This window comes from Xiphophorus maculatus, chromosome 4, assembly GCF_002775205.1.
Source record: "Xiphophorus maculatus strain JP 163 A chromosome 4, X_maculatus-5.0-male, whole genome shotgun sequence".
Classification (NCBI taxonomy): Eukaryota; Metazoa; Chordata; class Actinopteri; order Cyprinodontiformes; family Poeciliidae; genus Xiphophorus; species Xiphophorus maculatus.
The window spans coordinates 16,563,081-16,582,579 of record NC_036446.1 but is presented as its reverse complement, the minus strand read 5'-3'; the positions used below and the strand labels follow the sequence as shown (position 1 = coordinate 16,582,579).

At 39.6% G+C, this 19,499-nt stretch overlaps 1 protein-coding gene across 2 annotated transcripts in view; it reads right to left on the bottom strand.

Moving 5' to 3' along the window:
• Positions 1-19,499, bottom strand: part of rnf111 (ring finger protein 111) — a 31,880-nt gene that overhangs the window by 7,929 nt on the left and 4,452 nt on the right. For both annotated transcript variants that reach the window (XM_023332298.1, XM_023332299.1), the window contains exons 2-10: positions 17,862-18,810; positions 12,860-12,992; positions 7,038-7,192; positions 4,982-5,179; positions 3,634-3,998; positions 2,761-3,007; positions 503-860; positions 299-424; positions 76-193 (exon numbers count right to left, since the gene is read on the bottom strand). In XM_023332298.1, coding sequence (XP_023188066.1) covers positions 76-193; positions 299-424; positions 503-860; positions 2,761-3,007; positions 3,634-3,998; positions 4,982-5,179; positions 7,038-7,192; positions 12,860-12,992; positions 17,862-18,738 — 2,577 coding nt within the window. In that variant the 5' untranslated portion in view covers positions 18,739-18,810. The remainder of the gene's footprint in view (positions 1-75; positions 194-298; positions 425-502; positions 861-2,760; positions 3,008-3,633; positions 3,999-4,981; positions 5,180-7,037; positions 7,193-12,859; positions 12,993-17,861; positions 18,811-19,499) is intronic.

Here is a 19,499-nt window from a genome sequence, read left to right as displayed (position 1 = left end):
AACTAATCCAACACAGACTTTGTATGAAATGTGTTTGTTATCTTCTATGCTAATAGTTGCAAAGGTCTCTTCTACCATTAAGGAGATGGGGAAGTGATGCAGTCTCGGGGGAGTATGGTAGTGGGGCAGGTGAGAGTGCAGGTGCCCTGAAGTGTATGAAGCCACTGGCACACCAGCCTCGATGCCAAGCTCCCTGTTCAACAGGACAGAGTCATTATTACATCAATGCTGTAGGTAGAAATCCAGACATTTCAGAAACACAAACATCATCGATTAAAAGACGAAACCATGAACCCACCATGTCGTTCTCTGCTCAGGCTGGCGAGGATGGGAAGACATGGTCTGTGGCACATGGATGTGGTGTCCATGGCCGTAGTTGGGGTGCATCCTGTGGGGGTGCGGAGGTGGCCGCTCATGCGCCCGCCTGGAAAGAAAAATAAAATACACGCGTTTCACCAATAAATGTCTGCAACTTTTACGAATCCGTGGCGCCAATACTCACGTGGGGTGCTGCATCATCCTCCGCCTCTGGACCTCCATCCTCTGCAGCATCTCGTGCTGATGCATCCTCTGCACCGAAGGCCCCAGAGGTGGCATGTGGTGCTGCAGCGTCTGGTGGTCCGGTGGAAGGTGCTGGGCCAGCGGCACGGTTGAACTGGGGAGGTGGTGGGCGGAGAGGGGAGGTGGAGGCGCAGGAGGAACCGAGTGACCTGCAGGGTGGGATGGCAGTGGTGTATGAAAGGAGTGAGGAATGAGGAATTCGCCTTGTGGAGGAGGCTGCGGTGTGAGTTGGGGGTTCCCGTGGGAGTGAGGGCAGGCGGAGGAGGGCTGATGATGCAGGGATCGCGTTAGAGAGCCATCTGGAAACAGGGAACAAAACAGGGAAAGAGTCAGTAAATCTATTCATACCAAACTAACAGTAAAATACAGAGACTGTGCTTAGAAATTAGGCTTTTGCTCCATTTAAGATATGAAATTACAAATGAGGCGTTTCCAATTGCCTCTTTTTCAAGAGATCACAAAAAGTTGTTCATATAACTTGAATTATATTTCCAAACCAAAAACAAAACAAAAAATGTTTTACTTATTTCCAGTCTTTTTAAAAAATATTTAAAAGTATGAATAAACTTTGCAGACTTCAAGTTTAGGATCTGCAAAATCCAAAAGCTGCAGGGACATGGGGAGATGGACACATCAATAAACAAAAGGATGTACTGATGGACAGAATGACATCCACATAAACACAGACTGTGGAAGAACCACAGTGCTGGTTCTGTTGGACTTCCATGCCAGATTTTTACACTGTTATCCATGACATATTATTGAAACAAATGGAGAGTCGGGTAGGACTTTCAGGTCAATTTCTCAACTGGTTTGAATCTCACAAAAAGAACGGAAATTATTTTGCGGTAACCAGAACCAAACATTGAGTTTTTATGCTCCTATAATCTATAACAAACCTCCAGAAATATTATGAAGTATTGAGTTCCTTTAAATCAAACAAAAAATCCATCTCTTTAGAGTTGCCTCTGATTCATAATAACAGGAGCACAGATCAATTCTAGTTTGTATTACTTACTCTTATTTAGCAACCCAGAACAAGGATTAGAACTTGGAGCCCAGAAAAACTACCTTAGCAACTACTTTTTAGACTCCTATTCTATTCAAACCAGAAAAGGAATAAGACCAGAGGATACTTACTTATCTACCAACTCTGAATAGGAGTATCTAGTTTATTTATTTTGGATCAACATAATTAGCTTTTTCTTCTTTTGCTCGTTCCTTTGGTTTGTTATTTTGTTTGTATTTCCTTTTAATTCCTGTAAAGCACTTTGTATTGCCTTTTTGCTGAAAATGTGCTATATAAATAAAATTACCTTTACCTTCAGAACGTTTTGTTACTTCTCATTATTTTGACTCTGTATTGTAGCAGTTATTGTTATCACTCGGTTTCCCCCAGTGTATTTTAAGCCTGGCAGGCCACTAGGCTTTACTTGTCCCCCCACCAGGCTGAGCATTGTTTATTCATTTGGTAACACTTTATTTGAATGGGTGTGCATAAGACTGGCATTCAATAAATAATGACACTTTTAATGTAAAGTTGTATTAAAACTTGCATTAAAAGTGTCAACTTTGCATTATACGGCAAATAATGACACTTTAACACAACGATGCATTAAAACTTGCATTAAAAGTCCATTATAAATGTCAACTTTGCATTATAAGTGTCATAATATACAGAATGACACTTGATAACAGTCAAACATTCACAAAGACTACTTCGTGAATGTTTGGTTTTACTGCTGTACGCAACATGACAAACAGGTGTTATGTCATGTTTGTGACAGTGTCATGTCAGCCTTATGCACACCCCTTCAAATAAAGTGTCACTGTTTTTGTTATGTGGTATTTTTATAAACCAGAACTTCATAACCACTGCCTGTCTCTACCAGTCTACCCGCTAACAACTTCAGCAAATAAAATTACAAGTCACAGATAAATTATCAAAATATTTTGGTCACTTTGGACCAAAAGACAAAACAACTGAAGAGCAAAAAAATTTTTTATGCTAGCCTTTTTTAAGAGATTATGGTTAGTGTTTAAGTACTGTTAATAATGCGTTTTAATAGCTAGTGGTATTTCAAATTTTCAGTTCAGTGTCACCCACAGTCAACAACTCTTCCTCGTCACACAGCTTTATTCTCTATGTTGAATTATTATGGGAATCAGCAACTCTTGCTGCCGGTTTCTTGTACTCACAAGATGGGTGCATGTAATGTCTGCAGGGCTGAGGTTGTGTTTGTGGCTGAGCCACCATGGAGGAGCTGAATGAGTCCACCACAGCTGGCTGACTGGGCCCTGGGGTGGCATGTGAAACATAAGCAGGGGCCCGTGAGGAGGAGCCCGGGCAGCAAGGGTCAAAGGCTGACGTGCTGCCATGGAAACTACCACCCCCGGTGCCACCGCCTCGAACGCTGCTGTTGCTCAGGTCCACTGGCAGGGTTTGCTGTGGGAGGGAAACAGAAACACTGAGGATGCAAGAACTGAATGGCATCAGTCTATTTCAATCTGCTAAACAAGTTGTAGTTTTTCTTACTAATATAAAAGAAAATATATGTAGAATTTCACACATCCTGCAGATCTGATTTGTTGTTTATACATAGTAGAAATATGAAGAAGCACTTTTAAGTTTATACAGCTATAATAATAAAAAAAATATATAACAAATAAGGCACTTTGAACTGCCTTGTTGCTGAAATGTGTGCATTTGGTGGTAACACACTGCAAAAAACACAAAATCTCCCCAAGTATTTTTGGTCTAGTTTCTAGTGTAAATGCCTTAGTATGCTTGAAATAAGTCAAAACTACCCTACAAGCAACTTTTCAGCAAATACAGTAATCTGTCAGTGAAAAAATACATTTTCCCCAATGTATTGGGTCAATACATTGGCAGATTATTTCACTTATAAATAGTACATTTTCATCAGTGTAAAGGAATTATTTACAAGCTCCTACATTGTGCTGAAAAGTTACCTTTGTCTTATTTTGAATGCACTAAGATATTTGCAGTAGAAACTAGCCTAAAAATACAAGATAAGGTTTAGTATTTTTGCAGCTTCAGCTCCTTTATACCTGGTCATGGTAGTGGGATGCATTGCTGCTGCTGCTGTTGCTAACTCCAGCACAGGGGGCAGGCAGAGCACTGGGGCGTTCCACAGGACAGCTTGGCTCTTGAAAGGGTAAGGTTCCCGGGGGCTGTGGTGCAGGGTGATGGATATGGTGGACAAAGTGGTGAGTGTTGCTGTGGCTGTGCTGAGAGCCGGTGGTCTGCTGAGAGGAGGACGCTTGCAAGCAGCTAGAATGGGAGTGGCTGAGGGACATGTGACCAGGAGAGGGGCCGCTGCACGGAGAGTGCTGCTGACAGCAGGAGGGGAGTCTGGGCATGGCTGTGCCTGAGTTTTCTCCTCCTGTACCAGACAAGCCTGGTCTGTTGTCATCTGAACAGGAAAAAAATAAATCACAAGATAGATTATTTCAACGCAGATTAGATAAAAAACAAGGGTTTTATCAGGTTTCTCCAACTCAAATTTTAGACTTCTTTCAGCCTTTTTAAGACCATTATTACTGAAATTTAAGATCTGTATCACATCAGAAATGTACAAAAGAAACAGTCTGATCCCTTGTAGTGCTAAGCTTTTTTTGCATAGATTTCATTGTATGTGTCGGCAAGAGACGTGATCCGATAGCAAAGACCAATGCCGTCCAGCCACCTGGTCATAAATTTGCACTACTTAATCCAACAGAGGTACAAAAAAGCCTGCTTGCTAGCTAGCTCGCTAACTCCAGCACAGGGTGGCTACTAGTACAGGAGGCTAACTTGTTTTTCTTAAGCTAGCTACCTAGCTAGCTTTTCTCTTCCTTCTATGTTTAGCTAGCTACTTAGCTAGTTAGGTTTAGCTAGCTACCAGCTAGTTTTTCTCCTTCCATTTCTCCTACCAGCTAAAAACTAGCTCGCAAGCTAGTTTTTAGCTGGTAGGAGCTCGCTAGCTCGCTAGCTAAAAACTAGCTAGCAAACTAGTTTTTAGCCCAGCAACATACCTAGTTTTTCTCCTTCCAATTGTAGCTAGCTACCTAGTTTTTCTCCTTCCTCCGTTTTCACTCCATATATAGCTGCTAATATACTGTACCTTTTACTAGTTAGCAAGGGTACATTAGCAGCGAGTTACAACAGCATTCAGTCACAGAATAAAATGAAGAAACGTCTCAAATGCGATTCAAACATCTGCCTGACAGAAAAGTCGTACAAGAAAAAAAGACTGCACCTTTAAGGCCAACTTACCTTTTTTTTTTTTTTTTTTTTAAATTAATTTAAGGACTTTTTAAGGATATGTGGCCATTCTGTAAACATAAACCCGACTGACAGAACATCACGGCTGATCTGTCAACAATAGTTGGTTTCACTGTCCTCATGTCACCGTACCTTCTGCAGCTGTGCGAGCAGAACCACTGGCTCTGTGTGTGTGCACACTTTCAGGCATTGAACCTGCGCAGCTGGTGGAAGGGCCCGGGGCATCATTGAGCTCAGAGGCAGAGGCGTGATGGGAGGATGACGATGAAGAGGACGACCTTACTGTCTGAGTGTGAATGCTGCCGGAGGTTGTTGGTATGACTGAGAGATCTGCAGAGGAAAAAAATAATTAAAAATTGAGATAGTTAGAGAAGATATTAATGACAATAATTAATGCACAGTGATTCCAGAGTCTGATCAAATAAAAAAGACAGTTTGTTTACAGCTAATGTAGCTGTCAATAATTTTTATAAACCATTAGTGAAGAGAAACAGCCGTAAATTAAGACAAAAAAACGACCAGCAAGCTGAATGAATGTCTCACAATTAGTACAATGCTTATTTATGTTTGCTTTTTCTTTAATTATGACAAAGGCTTGTCACGTTTATGTTCAAGAAAACAAAAAAAAGAAATAAGTTTCTTTTTTTATTCCTTTATTTAAAGGAATAAAGTGGACCACTTTAAAACTTAACGTTGGTGATCCACACAGGGCAGTGATGCAGACCAAAGCGAAAGGCCTCCCAGTGTTTGCATTTCTCAGAGGCAGGGAAAAATTAATTTGTGAATATGAAAAGCAGATAGGCTGCAAATACTGAGAGGATAATAAGGTTTGTTTCTACAACTGAGGAGCGTTTACAGAGAAGCACACACAGTGCAGTCCACTTTAGTTATATTGCTTTGCTGCCGAAGTGTTTTGATTGAATTCAGTCCCAGGCTGAGAATTGTGCTTTTAAAGAACTGGTAAGGCTATACTGGCTACTGGCTTATGTACAAGTTGGTGCTCACTGATGCCTAATAGCAATTTACTTCTTCAATTAATAAACTCTTTTTTTCTGTCTTTTAATTCAAGTTTTTGTTATCACATCTACTACATTAGTTCACATTTTCCTCAAAGCTATTTTAAATTGAGTGAGTAAAATTAAAGCTATAACATCAGGAAAGCTTTGACTTCAAGGATAAAACCCATAGGAATAAGGAAAAACAGATAGTTGGATGTTTTGAACAGTTTGTAACCAAAACAAATTTCATTAGAGACATAAATGAGTCAAAGCATCATACATTCTGCACTTTGTATGCATCTTTAAATGAGCACTTTCTTGATCAATAGTTTTCTATACTTTAAGGGTAACCTTTTATGCTTCCTTGAATTTGTTAGGATAAGTTTTTCAAAGACTTATTTATCAAAAAATATGTCCATAAAATGTTTTGCACAAAATCATTCTTAAATAAGGAGATTTTAGTCTGGTCAGTTCTGCCTATTTTGAGCTCCTTCCAGGATGAGCTGGTTTTAAGGACTTTTGTCACTTCAAATCAAAATAAGCTGCTGTTGGCCACGCCCCTAAACTCAACGTTTACACTCGCACATAAAAATGTCTGCAAACAGAGGACATTTGTCTCTTCCAGCAGCCTTTGTACATTGCGTGCAGCAGTAAAACCAGCTGACCAACCATGCTGGCGTTCCGCTTGGTTGCTAGGTGATGGACTGGCCTTTGCTAAGGTTGCTAGGGAACAGCACAGTGCCCACTGACTCTATCTTAATATTTGGGAAGTTTTTGAAACTACTTGTTTTCGAGACACAAAAAAATTAACTTATTGCCAGAAAACAACTAGGAGTTGTTTTTTTTTTAGGAGCTTGGGTTGTTTTTAGAAGTTGTGACCAAATACAGAAACATAAAAAAGTGCAAAATGTGAATTGTAAAATTCAAAATGTGTAACCTTTAAAAATGGACGTACTGTTTTGTACAAATTCGGTGACTTTGTGGGGTACTTTTAGATTTTTTTTTTGGTATAAAAAAAGTATAAACAACTCATTGTTTTAATTCTATTTCACAGTTAGGCAATACTACAAGTTAAAAGCCAAATACAATACATTGAGGTTTGTGGTTTTCAGATTAAATCAATTTTTAAAAAATCTAGCGCTGTTCATTTTATTCAGTTCAGACATTGAGCTGGAAGTTGGATGTCTTACCATCCTCGTCGACAGTGAGATCCACCACCTCCCCGGGGTTCTGGCGCAGCGGCTGGATGACTGTTGAGAGCCGGTGACGTCCACGCGGCTCCTGGAGGCGATTCTGGGCACAACTACTGCCCCAAATCCTACTAAGACCCCCGACTGAGCGTGACCTTAATGCAAGCAGACATAAAAAAAGAAAAATTACCTCCAAGACAAAACTAAGGTATAGAACTAGAAGTTATATTTTCAAAGCTCAGTGATGCTGAGGTTTTCTGAAACAGAACATTCAAGTTTGGTGACAGCTGACTGACACAGCGATAAAATAGAAGAGTTGAAAATATGCAAAGTGAAGCAATTCAATAGTGGTTATTCTGAAAAGTGTAAAAACCAAGTGTACAAGACGGAGCACAAGTTGGCATAAAAATGCCCAAATATTTAATTCAAAAATACTTCATTGATCCCAAAGGGAGATTAAATGTTGTTGTAACTCATTAACTCAAATTCCTCAAAGAGTTATTGTAGATGGTGATGGCTGGAAAAATCTTTTGTAGCAGTCTATATTACAGTGAATCTAAAGAAGCCTCTGACTGAAGACACTATTTTCCAAAGACAGGCTAATGAAGAGGATGGTCAGTGTTGTCCATAGTCTTCTTGATTTTATAAAGAATACTCCTTTGAATCATCATATCCAAAGGTTAAATGACAAAATCAAATAAATATTGATATTGATCGAAGACATTAATATAAATAGCTCAACCACAAGAACTCAACTTGCATCAAATCCTCTACTTTATTCCCCAGACACCTTTAATTTTCCTGCATGCCCCTCAAATGTCAGCCGCTGCGCCTCCTCTTCCTCTCGCCCCGTTCTCCTTTTTCTTTTAATTTTCTCTCTCAAAGGCTCCTGTTGCTCTTCTCTGCGGCCTCTGAGACGGGGGTGAGAAACAAGGGAGCAGCCACAGCTCCCTCCATGGTGCGGTAAGAGACAGGTGAACAGAGGGAGGAGGAATGACCCCGAGAGACAGGAAGCTGTGTGGGCGTGCCATGCAGCAGGCTGCCATGGAGATGTTGAGGTAGGGGACTTTAGTGCTGCCAGTGAAGCGCTTTTGAAAAATATCCAGCAGCGACGGAGAAAGAGTTTAATCTTGGAGAGAAAACCTTAACAGAATGATTTAATCAAATGAGAAATCTGAATTAAAATCATAGTTTTTCTTGTTTGTTCAGTTTACAGACAGATGGGAGATTGAGCAGTTTGACTCTTAATTTTGATGTTTAATATTTTATTTTAGCAGTTTGCTGTAAAGATGTTAACAGCCTTGTAGCCTGCAAGGATATTTCTTTAATATGCATAATAAATTATTTCACTCCCACGTTGCTAGCAAAGCTAATAGAAATCTTCACGTAATTTCTGTTTCATTATTTTAGTTTATAAGCAGTGGATCAAACCAAGGAGAGGTTTTGCTTTAGTTGATGCTGCTGGTCTGCTCAGCTTTGGTTTGTTGTTAAAAGGAACAAAGATCTGATCTGTGGTAAAATAACACAATTTTGCTTCTTCTTCTAACTGTGCGTCACCGTTTTACATTTTTTTTCCCCCAGCAAATTCAAATATGTTAAAATTGGACAGTTTTGTGTTCCCAGGTGAACTTTGACCAGTGATCTGCAGGTCATCGACTCATTTACATATTTTTTTTTACTCTGTTTATTAAATGCATCAAAACTAAAATAATTCCCACATTCTTCAACCTGCAAAAACAAAAAACACGATACATGTTTTGTTTGGTAAAAATCAGATAAAGGTTAGTGACAGATGTTTTTTAAGTTTTCATTTAATTTTCTTGTACGTTGTATCCTTTAATGTTCTATGCTTATTACTTTCTTTTTTTATTATGAGTTAAAACAAAGTTTATGCTGTTCTTCTGTTCATGAAAAGCAAAACTGGGGCTGATTAAAACTGGAGTCCACTAGTCAGACCTCAATGAAATTCAGAAGCTAGTAAAAGCCTGACTTTACTGCAAATATTGTCGCTTTTTATGTACAAAGCAAACTTGTAATGCCAATTCCAAGAAGATTGCAGCTGATTATTAAGTTTATTTTCAGTTCAAATCCAAAATAAAATTTGTTTTTAAAAACTTGAAATGACCTGGCTACTAAATATGAGAACTGTGTGTACTGAGATAAAATATAAAATATTAATTTCAGACAGTATTTTTTTTTGTATTAGCTTACAGTAATGTAAATTTACTTTGTAATGATATAAATTACTTAAATAATATGGTTTTTCACATAAATCTAAACGTTTGCTTTCATTACATTCTGCACCCATGAGGCAGGAAATGCTTTTATTCGCGCCGTTTGCAATACGGGGAATTCCCATTTGCTCATGCTATCCATTTCCTTTTACATACACAATCAAAGAGGAAGCTCAATTATCTTTTACACTTTCAAAAGCAACTTATAACTTATGACCAACGTATAACCAGGGTGCAAATTCAGACATAATAAACAGACTCCCAACAACCCGGCAGTGAGGCTGGGATGTAGAGAGAGATTGAGGACATGAGTGGGGAGTCTAATTGGACTTCCTTGTACTCTTTGGGTTGACCCCACGGGGCCAAGGCTTCACACTAGGGAAGGGCCGCTAATTAAGCAGAACTGGGATTATTTTGTAAATATCTGTTTACCACTGGAAACCTCTGGGGACGAGGGGTGCCAGCAGAGAGGAAAACACAACGTTATAAATATGATCACTATGGGAATGGAGGGGGCTTGGCAGGGCTGAGGTGGTGCCAAGGCAGAGCGACACGAGGCACGGACCCCGGGGACAGGAGGAGAGCGGCGGGCTGCGTGTACTGCGGCAATGTGGAGTAAACTGCTGGGGCTGATGCTGGTGACAGCTAAGGTTGGGAGTTTGGGAGTTCAACAGGGAGGGAGGGCAGGAATAGCAGAGTGAGGAGTGGTAAACAATTTATGGCACTCAGCTTTACAGCAGACTTTCTTATCATGATTTCTTTTACCAAAGATTTCTTGCACTTTCTGGAAACAAAGTCTGTATTGAGCAGAGACCAGTGAACATGTCTGCTGTTATTTATTATCTGTGGAAACTGCAAGTAAAATGCAGCCAACTTAATAAAACTTCTTCTATTGCACTAGTTTACAGAGTAGTTACATGAATAAACAAATACTGATTCATAATTCAAATTATTACTCCTAGAGAGCACTCCTGGGAAGAATAGATGTTAGTTATTAAAAACAAAAGGTTTCATTCTCTTCTTTTAAATGTCACACAACTCTAACAGTTTACTGTTTAATATATAGATATGAAATCCCAGCATAGAATAAAACACTGTAGTACAAAATTAACACAGACACAAGTGACAAAAACTGCAGATGAATGCATGTTAGCAAACAGGGTCGATGTCAGCATGAACAGAGATTTCATTGCTCATTCTGTCGGCCTTTGATTCTCCACCCTCCTGCTCCACTAGTGCCCATCCCCCACTTCAACACATCGCTACGTTATCTAGTGAGAGAGGAGATCTGAAAAGTGACAGGAAAGAAGGCAAATCATGACCGTCCAAGCTCTGGGTAGCAACTTTAAGGAACCGAAAACATATATTCTTAGTGACTTGGTGCTAAAATGGAAACAGGGATGTGGTTAGAGAAGTGAGGGGCCAAAAAAAAACGTGTGACAGATGTGACCACAGAGGAAAACGTTTGTGCAGGATCACAGATTAAAAGAAGTACTGAAACAGAAATTTACACATGAACGGGGGAAAATATGACTCTCAACATGCTGGGGGAAATGAAGAGAAGAACAATTTGACATGTTTCAGGATAATGACGTTCTGTTTGCTGTATATGATCAGTAAAAGATGGGCTGCTTAGTGGTGCATCGTTGCCTTGCAGCAAGAAAGTCCTGGGTTCAGTGGGATGGATTTGTGGTGTGTTGCAACAGTTACATCAGCAGCTGTTCACTTTAACATGTTAATGAAGTTAACAACCAAGATTCATTCTCGATAAATTCATTTCTTTAATATTTTATCCTGTGTTTCAACACAAATTATAACCCAAATGGTCAATATTGACAATCTAGTTGTTCAAAAATAAAGCTTCCTCATAAGACTTTCCTTCAACTTAGCCTCCTCATCTTGTTCAAATTGGCACTTCTGCAAACTAATAGACACAAATGCCAAGCTGCAGAACTTCTTTCAAGTTCATAAAACTTCAGAATGGCATTTTAAAAAATGGTGTATACCAGAAAATAATCACACAGACTCAAACAAACACAATAGAAACAGAAAAAGTAGTGAGAGGATCCTGTTTTTTTATCACACATCGCAAAAACAAAATAATATTCAGAGGCTCAGTGTGCAATCTTTACCTTCCCAAAAGGACACAACTGAAGCTAGGAAAAGAACAGGAGCCTCTAAATTATTCAATAAAAGAATGATTTATAAAGAGCAACGTTTGGATAGATCATGGAAATAACTCAGTTAAGTGGATTTCAATACGTTTAGACAACTCAAACCATTTCAGCCTGAACCAAACCATCATAAAGGATTTTTATTTGCTTAGTTTTATTACCTATTTGAGCTTCTTGAACCAAAACAAGATTCCGACAACATTTATATGTAAAAAAAAAAAAAAAAAAAAAACATAATTTCTCAGACTAAGGTTTTCTTATTTTTCATTAATAATTTACATTTCATTTCTACGTTCTTCACCTATGATTTACTGTGTAAATATTTGGCTGTGAGAGGCACAATCCACAGCTGTATACAAAGATGGAGGGCAGGGAAAGCATTTCGCCAAGAAAAATGAATGTTTATTATGAGTAGTTAAATTAAATACATCATATGATGTGCAAAGCAGACAGATAAGGTGTTGTTTTATAAGTGTTGCTTATTGGAAATAACTGGAAGTTTGTATTTTGGAAAATGAGCCTGGAAAGAAATGTTTTTCTATACTCTATTCTCAGACTTAAAACAATAGTTAAAACAGGTTCCTCATGCCTATAAAGAAGAAGAACTCCTCTAAAACTAGAAGTTATAAGGTCATTGTTCATTTATTGATGAACAATAACCTCATAAATAGACCAGACAGCGATTCAGGCTAAATGATTCTGACTGGAATTAGGAAGAGGGAAATATGTTCACTAAAGCTCCAAAGCTACGGTGCATCTGCAAAGCTTCAAGAGCTAAACTAGCCAAAGCAAATAAAACAATAAATTCATTTGTTAAACTGGATGGAGTTCAGATTCCTTGTTATGTTTAATTAAAAGGTAATATAATCAAGTAAAGCTGGAGGAAGTGGGGCTGCAGGGTTTGAACCCAAGTACAACCACCAAGCTGTAATAACTGCTCAGGTTTCCATTTCATAACATTGTGACAAAAATCATATTTAATACAATTCAATTGCTTACTGATGCTTTAGGACAGGGGTGTCAACCTCATTTTCAAACCTCATTTTCATTTTGGACAATAGCAAGCTCAAGAATGTCTTCAAAAGGCCAGTTGTGGCAGAATGTATTGATAATAATATCCACTAACAATATGTTGATTGGTATTGACTCTGCATTCGATGAGTACTTATTAAAATTAAATAATATTGAACCTTCTCTCACACTGATGTGATTCGGCAGATACAGATAAAATTGCTTTGATAAAATCATTTTTAAGCACTAAAGTGGTTTTTGAAGCTCTTTTTAATGTTGGCTCTCAGGAGCCAGGAGGGCCACATAAAAAGGTTTGGCGGGCCAGATTTGGCCCCTGGACCTCGAATTTGACACATGTGCTTTAGGACAACCAAACAGAAACGTCTGACCCTTCAGCACCTACCTAAATCCGTCTCCAACGGTGACAATCTCCACTTCGCTGTCCGTCGAGGTGACGTTGATCTCCTCGCTGGCGGGAACAGCATTCGCTGGAGCTGGAGACGCCTCTATCACCACCACATCCTCATCCAGAGCACCTGAACACACCAGCGGACATTAACGCATCCTACAAACGATGCAAATGGGTCGTCATCTGGTCATAATGACATCTTGATTTTGTAACTATGATTGGTGAGCACTCGAAGGCGTAGAGAAATCATTTCTTAAAAAGCAGCAGAGCTGAGAGTAACGTTGAATCACTGGGAGTAAACCCGAGGCGGAAGGGTTGTGATCTGGGGTAGCAATAGTTTCGCTAGAGCGAGGCACGTCATCAGGAAACATGAGACATCGTTTTCACATAAACCTACAGAGAATAACTGGAAATGTAACAAACCTCAGGTTAGTGCTGGTTGACATAGACAAAAAAAAAAACTAGCAATTATTTTCTTTATTGAACGAATTAGATAATTATTAAAGATGTACCAATATGTAAAAATGTTGATATCTGATATTAATACTACTGCTGCTATGGCTAATAACCAATATTTACCGATATTATATACATTTTCCTACACCTTCAACACCTTGTAAAAGCGACCACATTGGGGCGGGAGCAACTAGGCAGCTTCCCTCCGACTAGTTGGGCGAAGAACTCATTATAACTGCTTGCTGGTTGTGATGCCCCTCAAAACTAATTCAGTATTTGCCTGATCAGTTTTTTGGCCACTAGCTTCACTTCTTGTTTTTTTTTTTTTTTTTAAACAGAGCAATTGCACTCTGTATATTCAGCTTTCGTTTTGGTTACAGAGAAATATCTGGGTTGATAGTGTGGTTCAGTCTCTTGCCCCAGGAAACTTCAACATTTATTTTGGTTCACTTCAAAACCTGAGGCATGGGCACATCAACAGGGGTCTTTGTTTCGTGCAATCTAACTCTAAAAACAGTGAAAAAGAAAAAGAAATCTTGCAGTAATGTTTGCATCCAAAATGTTTATTTAGTTTTACATAAATAGAAAACCTTAAAAAGTTGAATAAGTACTTTTACAGACCAATTTCTACAAATAATAAGTGAGAAGGTTATAAACATGGAACACGTTTTGTCATACTTTTGCCGTTTTTGGAGTTCATAAATCAAATAACATATTTTCTTATTTTCAGAAAGCGTGACAGTGTGGTCACACCAGTTACAGATCTGAGTTCTCACAGTCGCAGGCCTGTTTCTAATTATTGTCACGATATCTCAGTGTAAGTGAGAGCTACTGACTCATTCGCTGGGTGTGTGAGTCAAACTCCTGTAACAAGACTGAGCTTTTTGTGTAAATCTTAAGCACTTTGCCGCTGCCCACTTTATCACTGTCATCCTACATTCTGAAAGAGCTCACAGTGAGACATGTGTGTAAAAATCTGGGGAAACAGCATGCATGGAAGGACTGCAAGTGCTGCTCTTGCTCCATCTAAGACAAAGGAACAAAAGTCAGAATAAAGGCCACAGAGGGGGAACATTATGAGTAAGTCAATGAGACGTGCACTGAAGAACATTACTTTGTAAAATAAAAATAAAGTAACTTCTACTTCATGCTGTAAGGTCTGATTCAGTGCACATCTCCTTGACTTGCTCATGAAATCCATGTTTCCCCTTTGTGATTTTAGTCCCAACTCTCTCATGAGAGCTGCTGCTAGGCACCCTCTGCAGGACTTGCTGCCTGAAAGTGAACTCCTCACTCTGGCTGAGCAAATGACACTGACAGCTACTATTCTTAACAGGGTTTCCCCCAGAAAACTTGCTAAGCCCGGAGGTAGCGGTGCTAGGGCAGTCCGCCAGCGGTCCGAAATGGTTTTGATTTAAAAAATGTTTAAAGTTGGCAGAAAGTTTGAAAATATGACTAGTTACTGGAAGACATTATAAACAATACCTAAAAAGAAAAGCAAACATGAAAAAATACAATTAAAGTAAATATAATTTTTTTGCATTTCAGTTGTTTCATCCTAATTAAAGTGTCCACATTTTTTTGATTCTTTATCCGTGATTTGTCACCTTATTTGCTGAAGTTGTTAGCGTGTAGACCAGTAAAGACAGGCTGTGCTTAGGGAGTTCCAGTGGAAAAAAAAAAAGATACTGACTATATTGCCATTGTGCTTTAAACTATTTTATTTGAATAAATAAACAACCCATGCTTAGCCTGGTGGGGGTTCAAGTAAAGCCTGGTGGCCCACCTGGCTTATAAACCCTGCTTAATAAATAAAAAGGTTAAAAAAGACATTGAAAAGCAAGGTTTTGTTCACTTTTGGGCCATTGCTTGGTTTATAATAGAATAGTGAGTTATCTGAGGTGCTTAACTCCAATTGATTTCAATAACTTACGTCAGACTTGTCTTACAGGTAAGCCTGAGCTTTTCCCTGAATATCTGGCACACCCACTCCAACGCTGGACATTCACAGGGAAGGTTTCATCACGTGCCTCCTGCTGTAAACAAATGCTTCGCTTTCCCTCAGAGACCTTCTGTTTCTATGCGAAAGGCTGCTGCTCGGCAGCGTCTTCGCTTTTCTCCCACCTGCCTCCCGCCACGGAGGGAGAACAGCTAACTTTCCATTCTCCCCGTGGGCCACGGCAGCAGGAATATTACCGAGGCTAAATGGCAACACAGGAGATACTGTATGCCAAAGTAAAGGTGGGGCTTATTATCCTCTGTTGCTCAGAAAAACACCAGAGCGTTGTTGTTTGAGCTCACGATCTGCATAAAGCTGTTACTGTAACAGAGGGAAGCAGTTTCCATTAACATATGGCAACAGAAGCTGCAGCTTTTATCAGACTTATGAAAAAATAAAAAATAAACATTGAATATTACATTTTTGCTAAGTTGCATTTTACAAAATACTAGGGCTCGGCAATATGGCTTAAAAATAAAATCTCACATTTTTCATATCAGCTCTTATTTTAAAAAATGTTTTTCTTGCTTTCTTTTCTAAAAACAATTTTTCAAAGGATATTACATGTTTTCAAAAAGTGTCATTTATTTCAATAATCTCTTCTGTAAATTGTACGAAGGCATATTACAGCTAGGCTGCAAGAATATTTATTGAATTACAAGAGCATTGTCATGATATTAGCAGAATAAAAATGCAATTTTACCAGGAAAACCTCTGAAAACCATCAGAAAAAAGCTTCTAGAGTTACCAAGATCTGACGTGAGCACCCCAGTCTTTGTGCTATTCTTCGAAATACATTCAGCCATTTGCACAATCACTTCCAAGTCCTGCTACTGATAATTGATAATTGACAGTTGAGCTGGTCAAATTTTGACCCTTTGACCAAAACCCAATAAACGGTTTTCTGTTTATTGGGAATTCAAAGTCCCAATAAACAGAAAACCGTAACATGCGCCTTTCAAAACAAGATGGCCGCTCTGGGTGCGTTGACATCACTCCTAACTATGGAAACCCAAGGAGTGCATTGGTGCAAAAAAACATTAAATCTTCAAAAACCAAACATTTTATTCATCGATAAAATGTATTTATCCCACCAAACTAGGATAGAATCAAATCTGCCTTTTTAAAACCAAGTTTTGATCATATCCGTTAATTAAGAGTCCCATATCAGATGCATCTATTTGGACTGGATGATGTAAGAGTTTTCACTAATCACTAGGAGCAGCTGCAGCCATGGCCACAGGTACAATAAAACACTAAACGCAGAAAACACTTGCACCACGTCAGCTCAGCTAAGTCACTCAGTTTCTTCCACCACAATCAATTATTCTACAATTACTACATTTGTGAAAGAGCTGAAAATCCTGCTTCCACGGTGCGGACACAAAGACCCTCAGTATGAGCCGACTGAGCCGAATAAAAACAGCAGCGCATTGATCGTTGTAAGCTGCATGACCTTGTCTCAGCCCGTTTTCTCTTCAGCTTTTCACTGCATAGTTTTTACAGTATTGCATTATTTGTGCTTCAACTGAAAGCTGATAACTGATCCGAGAATCTGAGGTCACAATTTCGGAAAGATTTAGAAAATAAAGCTGTAACAAATGTGACGAACGCACTTTTTGAAGACACTTGAACAAATAAAAGCACCGTTATGTTGCATTATAGTATAAAATGTTTTTATGTTTTTAAGGCACTTGTTGCATAACAGATTAATCAGGCACCAATCTATAATATTCTGCTTTAAAAACACATCTAATCAGTAATTTGTCATACAGAATATACTTTAACTACTTCAGTTCATTACATATAATATCTTTCAATGGGTGCATATTAACCTTTGTAGCCTGATGTGTTGCTTCCTATTGACAAATAATCACATTATGCGGCCTTTCATGTTGTCCAGCAATGCCTTTAAGCAAACATGAATCTACTGTAGCAGTAAAACACGGAGCGTTTGACATATCTGTTCGTGTGTTTTCACACCTGACAGACCGATAGACTCGGTTAGATCGAAGATAAAAATTGCAACATTTGTTAAATTTTTAGCTAGTGCTGTTAGCTTTAGTGATCATTTGACACTGCATTGTGTCAAATGATCCAAACCCTTTGAAAAACCTGTGAGGCCCCATTTCACCTGTGGTGGCGCTGCACCAAGAACCACTGAAGGAAGCAAGATGAAAATCTCTGAAGACATGAGTGCAACTTGCTTTGTCACAAAATGCAAACAAAAATGGAGCAGAGGAAGATTTTAGGGATTGTAGGATTTCTCTTGACTTTGGTAAAAGACCACGAGTCATTTCTCCTGCTAGACTCTTGCATTTGTTTTGGTTGTATTTACCCAGAATGCCCTACGCTATAGTTCGTTTTCTGCTTTTTTAGTGGTCTCTGGTCTGATTGCATCCACATATGCATTTGAGCCGCGCCAGAGTCCAGTTCTGCATTCACACCTCCCAAATCAAACCAGACTTTCTGGAAAAATGTACTAGAGTTTGTTTAAAACGGACCAAACCGAGCTGGTGTAAGTGAAAGGTTTGCCCTTACCTGTGGCTACAGTAGCACTGTTTGGCTGGCTGCTGGTGCTGCTCACATCCACATACAGCTCGTCTTCTGCTTCGGTTGATGACGCCGAGGACGAGTCGCTGCTAAGCTCTTTGCTGGAGCTGCTAGTGCTATGGAGCAGAGCGTATTTCCTCCGTGCGATCACTTCCCGTTTCTTCCTCTGCAGCAGCAGCCGCTCCTTCTGCTTTTGAGTCCGCTGGCCTCCGCCGGGAGCCATCTTCACAAAGCGTTTCCGATGCGGTGGCCGCCGGCTGCTCAGGCACGGCCGCTTCAACAGCACCGGCTCGGGCTCGGGTCGGACCCACTTGTGAGAGCGACTACCCCGAGTTCGGCCCAGACTGGGGCGCAGGCCAACCGCGGCGCCTCCCCCAGGTGGTAGGGCAGGGGCCTTTTGTTGGCCCCCTGTCGCTCCGGCTTCCCCCTCATCATCTGAACTAAGGGTGTCCGAGTCTCCAAACCGGAGGCTGGATGACGGGGAAGAGGCACAGTCACTAAAGGACGACTCATTGTTCTGTTCATCCTCACTGGGATGTGGTAAAAGTTCTACTCTGGCCCGCTGAGGAGCCAGCGAGTTCTCACTGATGTGGTCCTCCTTCAGCGAACAGTCCGACGGCCCCGCCTGCTGCCCTTTTCTTTTTCTCCGCCCTGCCAGGCTCCTCTCTGAGTCTCTGTGCGTCCCCGTGTCCCTCATGGGCCGGTGCCTGGATTCACAAAGGGCCTCGAAGTCGCTGGCCGCCTTTCCGAGAACCTCCATGTTGTTGGGGAAGTTCTTAGCCCCGTCCATGGACTCTGGGTTCACCAGTGGCTCCTTCAGATGCTCCTGTCTGCTAGAGGCCTCAGATGGCACTTCACTCTTCATGGTGGCAGCAGCGCTGTCTCCAGGCACACTCACATTAAATCCAAGGCTTTTGTCCGCAGCATTTCACAAAACCTACAACAGAGACATAAAGTTAAAAATGCAACAACAAAAGCATTCCCTGTTAAAGATCCTCCAAGGAATTGGTGTTACAAATTAGCTAAACATTGTGATGCAGGAATTAGATTCTCTTGATGTAATACTTTTGTCAATCACATAAATACATTTTAAAAAAGCAGCATACTTGTACAACTGATAATCTCTAACACATCGTTCATTCTGATACATTCAAGTAATTTAATTCAAAAATACTTTATTGATCCCAAAGAGAAATTGAATATAGCTGTAACTCATATTAATTCAAGAGTCTTCAAAGAGTTATGGTAGATGGTGATGGTAGTGGTCAGGAAGGATCTCATGTAGCAGTCTGTATAGCAGCAAATTTGAAGAAGCCTCTGACTGAAGACGCTCTGTTTATCAATGACAGTCTTGTAAAGAGGAAGGTCAGGATTGTAATGATGGAAACGATGAGGTAATTAATAAAAAGTCGACTTATTTCAGTAGTTCAACTACAAAGGTTTATTTTTATTAAAAGTTTATTTCAGTTTATTTTAATGATTATGTCTCGCAGATAATGAAAGCTTTAGTGTATCAGAAAAAAACAATTCAATGTAAACTGAAAAAAAATCAGTAATTTGCATTGATGTGTTTAAAAAAAAATTTTTTTTTTAAAAATCAAGAATTTCTTACATCTTTTTGAATGA